A 9,111-nucleotide genomic window follows, 5' to 3' on the forward strand; every position below is an offset into this window, starting at 1 on the left:
GGGGGGGGGGGGAGAGAGAAATCTGACTCTATAAGAAAAACATGTGGCAGCTGCTCCACAAAAGGCAGGACTACAGTTTGACAAAGTCAGCTTCTTTGAAAGTAATCATATGATAGCACAGCAAGGGTTACCCGAAAAGCATCGAAATTACCAAATTTAATACATATAGACGGACACTGATTGTACACTGAGGTTCATTTTTCTTTGAAATTATTCTTTTAGCCACATATTCTACATGAATGCAGTACAGCTCCGACCTATCCCACGGCCAAAGCATCCAAGACAAAAAGTATGGCCTTGAGCAAGATGGAATAAATTCACATTTTGGGAAAATATTCTTTATGAGAGTGAGAGGAGAAGATTTGTACCCACACAGGAATAAACAGGAAACATAGTGTGCTATGTTACATTATCCCTGCTTCCAGTCTTGATGTTAGTATCAAACGTCCAAAGAAACATTTTAGACTGTACCACTCCAGAATCACATTCTACTTCTATACTGTTCATCCATTTTCTTATTAGGTTGCAAGCATTCAGTTTTGCCAAAGTATGGCTATATACCCCAGAGTGAACTGAAAGGACAGGTGGCCAGCCAAAAAATGGTGCTGGAGTACAGTACACATGTTTAATATGGACCTTGTAAAACCTTTTTGTAAGCACACACCTTGCTGTGACAAAAGAACGTGTAAGTGGCCCTCAAGTGAATAGAAGAAATAGAGCCCCCTATACCCCACCCAGCCACAGCTTGGCTTGTCTTTCATCTTAGCTTCAATATCCTGTTTCATTTCTTTTGCTAGCCGAAAGACCTACTGCACTTCTACAGATGCGAGGGTGACAGAGAGAGGTTCATGTAGGGCAAGTGGATCTGCTACAGTGGAGGTAGAAATGGACAGGTAGGCATTTTTAAAGCTTACCAATTTTGTATATGACAGCAACTCAAAAGGGCCCAGAAACATTCAAAAAAGAAACTGTGTGATCTCAAGTATCTCTGATATGGTTTGTGTATAGTAACATGCATGCATGCCTTAAAACTGACTTAAGGGCTGGTAAATTAGATGATGAGGATGAATAATGGCTCTAGGTGAAAAGTATGTATATGAAGAGAACACGTAGGGTGCGAGATTCCAGGACAAGGAAACACTTATGTCTCTTTCACATCTCACAAGTTACTGGGATAACCTTTCATGCACCAATATTGATTTTCATTATTTACACATACACTACATTCAGGAACATTTCCATTCTGTGCCTTTTCACACATGCCATGGCAATGGAGAGCAGATGGAGCCGTTTTTGTCCGGTGCCAATGTTCTTGTAATGTATTTAATATTCAACAAGTTTGCGAGACAAGTAAATGCTAAATGGTACACAAGTCACAGATTTAAATAGGTCCTGAGCGTAGTCTTGCGATTGGTTCGCTCGCTCCCCATGAAAGTGTCTTTGGACAGAGGGACGTAACCCTTTAAGTCAGGGGTCTTCAACGTTTTCCAGGCCAAGGACCCCCAAACTGATGGCGAGATGGAGCGGGGACCCCCTAATTATATATATTGTATAAAATTGTGTTATATCAAACTGGTCCTATAGTGCCATGTCTAAATGTACATTGTTATTGTGCATTCAATACTAAGATACTCAAATAATACACAGGTTCATATATTCATGCATTGATGACTGAAAGACATCTTCTGCCTCCATTTATCTGTTTACTACAGTGTGTTGAATTCAAGTTAATGTGTATTTAAAGACATTTCAATTAGTGGAAAAAATTGCAGGGGGGGGGAATATAAAAAAAAGTCTAATCAACCAAAACTTTCGCGACCCCCATGCAGTACCCCCTGTTGAAGACCCCTGCTTTAAGTGCTTGTCCCTGCATTGTTACGGTTTTCGTAAACAGAGCCACCCGGCAATTTCTCTGAAATGTTACTAGTTCTTGAGGTGGGAAAATGGCAGTAAAGATTCCCTTGAATATTGATCTCTGCTCCCATTCACACATGACCCCATGCAGGTAGTGTTCTTGAACATTTAAGGAATGGGTTTCATTTGTGAAAGGGGCTGTTCCCATCAACCCCCACCCACTGCTTTTGTCCACAGTGATAGAATGGCAACAGCTGAGAAGGTGAGGGAAGGGACACCTGCAAGGCGAGGATGAGGAAGTGTTGAGGAGATGATCTACATAACATTAAATAACCTGGCAATCTTCCCTGAGGTTCCTTCCAATTATTGTGATCCGATACACAATTCTTGAGAACAAGTGGAGAACAGAACAATTTCCTTTTCTATTCCCATTCAAAACAGGGTGAATGAATGTGGAGTAGAATAGTGAGATGACAAGAACAGCCTATTACTGCCATGCTTTAGTGTCAGGAGATGCAGGGAGCATTACAAACCAATAAGGACACTTCAACACTTGCTTTAGGTGAGAGGAAGGAAGAGAGTTACATTTCTTTTCTTTGACATAACATTTTACATTTCTTTCTTTTTTTAAATCAAGAGAATCAAATGCATTGGAAAAGAGCATTTCATTTATTTGGGAGTGAAAGGAATAGAACGTCAAAAAACAAAGTAAATATGTAAAAAAAAAAAATGTGAATGTTAGAAGAAGAAATAAAATTTGGTCTTACCTGAACCTCCAAACTGACTGCTGGCGAGAGTAGTCGGCCGGTTCTTGCCGTTTGAAACTGGAGGCTCAAACATCTGAAATGAGAGAAATTAAAACTGTAAACTATAGTCCATCTAGACTTTGCAGCGTTATATCATCTTCACTTGTGCAAAGGTTGATTAGGTGGTAATCCAAACTATTATATCCTATTAAGCCAGCAGCTACAATGGCAATAAAGCAATCTACAGATTCCAGGTTTGACTGAGTGACTGCTAACATTAAAGTGACACAACAATAAAACCTCTCGTAAAAAGATGGCTAATGTACAAGCTGCAACCCTCCGAACCCTGATCGACTGGCCCATTCATGGATGCCCTGATATTCATCTCTCTCACCGAACTGCTTGCACACACACACACACGTGGTGTCCACACACACAGTGTTGCAGTGGCGCTGCCTGCAAGCCCCATCTTTCTACACTGAGATTGCTTTTGATAATGGTGCATCAATAATAGTTAAGTTTTTATTCCATTATTAGTCTATATCCACAACGTTCCACTTTTGGGATTGCTCCGGTGCCGCCGGATGTCTCTCGCTCTTTTCGGCCAGATGTCCGTCACCTTCCGCTTTCTTTGTGTTGTAACTCTAACCTGCGGCTGATTTCTGAGGAATATGGTTACCTGGTCTTCAAATCTATGCGGGGTAAATCCAGACAGCTAGCTAGACTATCTGTCCAATTGGAGACGTTTGGACGTAAACATGTTCCACTAAAACCAGTTCCTTCCTGAGACTATTTTGCAGCGCCACCATGGATCGGTCCCGGTGCTTAGCACCGCCCAAGACGATTGTGATTGGTTTTAAGAAATGCCAATAAACGAGAGCACGGTTTTCCATCCATCCTGGAATGTTGTGTGGACTAGCCAGACCCTCCCCTGCAGCGCTGTGGAGGAAGGTCTGGCAAAGCGAGTCAATTTCATTATAAATGTCACAGAAAAGGGTTGAGAACTGTGTGCATTTTTCACAACACACAAACAATTTTACGATAAAAGCCTCGTGTTAACAAATGAAGGGATTCTGTCCACAGAAATGCCTGAGGCTTTTAATTCAAAACGGAAACAGTAAGTGTTAAATTAAAAACTTATGTTTTTTCCTGTCTGTGACATTCTACAGATATAGACATTGAAAGTGAAGTGAAAGGAGAGGGAGTGGAATATGTTGCCTTCCGATAAATAAACAGATGTCATTCGATGATACTTTCTCATATCTTCATACACAATGTTGCTGAGAATAGTTCAACAAATAATGCTACCAATAAAAAGAAGGGGTTCAAAAAGGGGATGTGATTGGCAGATACTGCTTCCAGCGATCGGAGCACCCTTACTGTAAAGGATGCACATTAAATTCAAGCAGAATCTTCAGAGAGATCTTACCGCGCTAAAATCCAGCAAGTCGTTGAGCTCCTTGTCTGTTTCCACTGCAGCCATTCTCTGCTGCTGTTCACTTGGGCCTTTCAGTCTCAGCGAGCGACTACAAGCAGAGGTAAGGAGAATATGAGTATATTTTGTAAGATGGTTAACTATTCTGACCAGCAAAAGGTATGCAGGTGTAGAGCTAGAAATTCCCTAAGTCAAGCATCAGTTCCATACCTCAATAATATTATGGCTATTGGCGCCTTCTACAAAATATAATCAAAACAAAGGGAGGGTGATTGATTTAGGTTCGGAGAAAAATGTGGATTTATAAACCAAAGCAGTTTGGTGCATTCAGTTTTTTTGACTCAGCTTGAACAATCCATTAAATTGTTTAGGAAACTGCATGAGTTACAGCTATCTTAAAGCCTTTAAAAGTATTTTGTTTTACAAATTGTGTCTTATTTGCATTGTTTTGTTCATTATGTGTTTATGGTTTAGGTGCAGGTAAGCGACTATGTATAATGCCATGGACAGCTGGACATTAGAGGTGACTTACTTTTTACTAACAAATAGTTCAGAAAATTTAGTTAAACCGGAGACTTGTTTAAACATGTCTGAGTGCCCGTGATGTTGTTGTGTCTAGTAGTGTTGTTATGCCGCCATATCTCAATAAAACAGCTACAGAAAATGTTGTCACAACCAATGGAATTGGAATGGTGGCAAAAAAAAATAAAATCTGTCTAGACCTATCACAATGTCAATCTAATATTGAGTTTTCCCACCATTACACAGAATTTAATGATTCAGGCTAATGACTCAAAAGCATTCCATTTGCTCAATAAGACAGTGAGAAAAGTCAATTAAATGACACGGTGGTAAGCCTAACATACATAACCTACAAAAAACCCTTTACACAGGTAATGTTCCCACCTTTAATGCAGTTAAACCTAAATAACTAATGCCATAACCATTCTAGTAGCACGTTCTTGCAAGACTATCAAATGATTAAAACGTACTGGGGGGAAAAACCGTCAGCTCTGAGAGTTTCCCTGGTAGCCCGCACCTCTAAGGTGAGTGACCATGGTTCAGCCACAGGCCACACTGGGGCCCTGGACTCAGACAGCTTCTTCTACCTCAAAAACTAACCTCCTCTAACAGCTCTTTGGAAAAACGTACAGGGTAATAAGACAACAGGCTGAACTCTCAAATATGAAATGTGCTGTATATGAGCCTGTCTCAAATGAGGCCATGTGTGTAAAAACATCTAAATAAGTATCATTTCTACATGAGGTGGGCAAACTAGCAGAGATGCTTTGCAACACAAAAGCACTACAGTAAATACCCGCTGGGGGACATCATATTGGTGTGATTTTATACTAAGGTGTTCAAATTCAGAGTTTCATTTTGAGTTTGTGTTGTAGGGGGCTGACTTGTTGTGGCCAGTGTTCCTTTAAGCTAATGCAGTTTTCCTGAGTTTGGAATATGTTGTCATTATTTTAAAAGACTTTTAAGTCTTTAAAATATATTTTAAGTGTTTGAGAAGTATGCTGACCCTGTGTATTCCTGTAGATTGCCCCCAAAACTGGCTAAGGATGTTTGTCCACACCTACTAATGTCAATACAAAAGACTTGTTGTTGCTACAAAAGAACATTGAGATCTCTCGCCAACTGAAAAGTCACTTAAACTGATATTTAATTTACAACTACCATAATTGCAAAAATGTATCTAAAATTATGACAACCAATAAACAAAAGATGACAAATGTGAACTGCTCCAAAGTTATATTTTGTCCAGTGTTATGGTTTTGTTGCAAGCAGTTACACTGTAGGAAAAAAGTGAACAAAAACGCCAAAATGACAAATAAAACCAGCAAGCAACATTAAAAACTAGGTGGGGGTTTTAGGATTACAAAGTACATTTGTAAGATGTCCCTGCTATGGTTTTACTTGAATAACTCATATCATATATGTATCATTTTCAGGGCATGACTGAAGATTCACTTTTAGTCTAAATTTATACACTGGAAACCGAAAGAAATCCCATTAGTTTCAGTAATTTGAGCTGGTAATGGGAACTACAAAACACATGTATTATAACCCATCACATTAAAATGCAACTTTTTACCAATAGTGATCACATTGCAGGATTGCTACTTTTACCAGTGGTATTGGGAGTCATCTTACTACTTTGGTTATAATAAAAGTGACAACACCAAAAAAATGGACATAATTTTATACAACATCCGATTCTGAATGCATGACAGGGTGCAACCACTAGATCGAGCCTAACTGGCAAAAGGCAATGTAAATGTTAAAAAAAAGGGGTTACAATCAACGTATTGCCATAGTAACGACTAATAAGAAATGTGTGCTATGACATATGAACAAGCCAAAATACTTTGGCACTACATAATCTTGTCGTTTCTGTCTCTCACTGAGCTGAGGTCAAAATGGGGGATAAGTGTTTAGCCCCTCCTAACAAATGGAAGTTGCATACGCTTGTCTTGAGCACCCCCACCTCCGGCCTTTCCATTTGGAGAAAAGTTTTAAAAGGCACTTCTACCCACACAACATCGCGTACCTGGCGTCAAATTAAAGATGGACTGTTATAAACTGCGCGAGTTTTCGTGGCTTATCCATAGTTTAAAATCCTGGTGGGACGTTTTTCAAAAAAAAAAAAAGGGCCTTAAAACCTGTTGCCTGCCCCTCACGTCGAGCAGGAGAATGGGGCACTAATGAACACAAAGACCCGAGCCACCAAAGTTTCAGCTGTACGGTCAAAACGCAATAAAATCAGAATAAAAGTAAAAAATGTCTTAAAACAAATGTTCTAAAATGGGTTTTACATAAAGCAAGATGGAGTAATTAAGGCTTTAGTTGCATTCGTGTTGCTTGGTAATGGTGGTCGGGGGTGGAGGGAGGTAACGTTAAAACACAATCGTTTTTAACTCGAATTTTATATTCGTTGCTTAATTTGGGGTTTTATAACGTAACGTACGACGGTACAGTGGCCTAATCTCACGTTACATTAGTGAACGTCTAACATCTTGATACCAGGTGGAGAAATTTGCAATTTTAGCCACAACCAGGAATGTCTTACCGTTAGCTAAAACAAATCAACAACGCATGTCTGTCGTTAAACGTTCATGCGTTGTTTCTAGAAAATCGACATACTGGTACTACGGACAGCTAAATCTTGGGGGAGCTAACTCGGTTCGGTAATATGCTAATGTGCCGTAACATTATAGCCCACTGAAGCGGACAAAGAAATATTTTCCACCACACATAAGCTACTAATACTAGTAATAGTAATAACGCTGCGAGCTCGCTCAGGCCGAAGGGACGAAAATCCAAGACCCCGCATTTCCCGGCTGTGGCACTCGGTTACAACTTGAACGATGCGCTTAAAACTTGATTATTACTCCAGTAACAACGCGACAGACGACTTCTGCTTGACATGCATACGCTTGTTATGAATGTATATTCAGCCGTATAATTACCTGGATTCAATGATATGGCATCCAACAGGGAGAATTCGACGGCCGCAGGAGAGAGAAAAACAAAGTTAGGGATAGGATCCTTCCCCCCGTGGTCCGGACTGAGGGCTTGATGAAAATGAGGAAAGACAATATGAACCACTCCTCCGTCGCCTCGTTTGGTCGTTGTCTTCGTCACGAAAGTGAATATACGTTTCTAACACGAACCATAACTCTTTTGCTGCTCCGTTTCCTTATTGTTAGAGAAAATGTAACCATTTCATTTTCCAAGTAGACATTTTAACAGCCTCCACATTGTCGGTTCCAATGAAGTTAAGTATCAATCCGCAGCACAGCCTACTGGGGGACACGGAGGCTTAAACATCAGCGATGTCCAATCTAGGCTAAAACAAAATAACCAAACAAAGCCGTTTTTTTTAGTTGAATTGGCGCGGGGATTATCGTAGATAACGCAAAATGTCCCTCTTTTGTGGCTGTAAACACGACACTAAATGATCGGAGTAGCAATGCGCGGGGACCTATGTCGACCGGCGGATGAGGACAGCGGAAAGCCCAACAGCCTCAACCAGTAGAAGATGGAACGATAATATCAGAGGGAGGACCAATTGGATGCGACGAAAATTTGATTGGCAAGTTAGACGACCAAGCATATTTTACCATCCATCCTTTAGGGCAGTCTCATTATGCCTACGGGTTGCTTGCGTTTTAATTTTGTTCTCAAGCAGTGGCTGCGCTACAAAAAATGTTAGTGATTGTGTATGTATGTGTGTGTGTGTCAAAGAGAGATGGGAGTGCACCATGTTCAGTAATGCTAAACATGGATAAGATCATAAGAAAGTTCCTCTAAGGGCGGATAGTTATAAACCTAGTTGTCTTAATCCATGGCCATGAACATTATATTATGATGTGACCTTGCTATGAATAAATCCCACAATGGGCTACATATTTCATATGTAAAATCTTGCATTATTAATCATGTATTTGCAATACCTTTTCAATGTCATATAGTTTTTTTAGTCCTGTGTTTGAGGAGAAAAACGTACGTAGGCTACTAGTTATATGTTATGAATTGGGCCTACATTCCTGAAAAGTATTTATAGCCATTATCATTCACAGCAATCTATGTTAATATATCAATACATATTCACAATTTGTCATGTAGTTTTAGTTTAGGCATAGGGAGGAACAAAAACATTGGCAGTTAGAAAAGATGTGCAACATGTGCCAATTAATTTTTTTTTATCTAGAAGAGAGAAAGAAAAGTAATAGACTACAGCTCCTTTGGCAAGCTGTAATCAAAAGGGTTTGCATGAGCCAGCATCAAACAAAAAATGGCCTGGTTGCTGTTTTCGCATACGTTGTACCATGGCGGCTATGTAAACAAGGCTGCAGTTAATGTCAGCGTTTTGTTTTCAGACTTTCTCAAGAAAACCTCAACTGGTTTGAGGGGAAACAACCGAAATAACATCTGTGCCGGCCTTTACGAGAAAACTCAGCCATCCACTTTGTGGTTTACAAACACGCACACACACACACACACTCAGCAGGCTCTGCACACATGCAGCTCAAGCAAACACATGTATGTCATTAACAGTGGGACTAA

The 9,111-nt window shown here is 40.1% G+C and overlaps 1 protein-coding gene across 6 annotated transcripts in view; it reads right to left on the reverse strand.

Annotated features, from left to right (window-relative positions):
• LOC116698686 (transcription factor E2-alpha) overlaps positions 1-8,046 on the reverse strand; it is a 26,623-nt gene extending 18,577 nt beyond the window's left edge. For 3 of the 6 annotated variants that reach the window (XM_032530750.1, XM_032530748.1, XM_032530752.1), the window contains exons 1-3: positions 7,512-8,046; positions 4,030-4,126; positions 2,622-2,694 (exon numbers count right to left, since the gene is read on the reverse strand). In XM_032530750.1, coding sequence (XP_032386641.1) covers positions 2,622-2,694; positions 4,030-4,083 — 127 coding nt within the window. In that variant the 5' untranslated portion in view covers positions 4,084-4,126; positions 7,512-8,046. The remainder of the gene's footprint in view (positions 1-2,621; positions 2,695-4,029; positions 4,127-7,511) is intronic. The other 3 variants (XM_032530749.1, XM_032530746.1, XM_032530751.1) reach the window with 2 other exon arrangements.
• Between the last annotated feature and the right edge of the window lie 1,065 nt (positions 8,047-9,111).

This window comes from Etheostoma spectabile, chromosome 12, assembly GCF_008692095.1.
Source record: "Etheostoma spectabile isolate EspeVRDwgs_2016 chromosome 12, UIUC_Espe_1.0, whole genome shotgun sequence".
NCBI classification, from domain to species: Eukaryota; Metazoa; Chordata; class Actinopteri; order Perciformes; family Percidae; genus Etheostoma; species Etheostoma spectabile.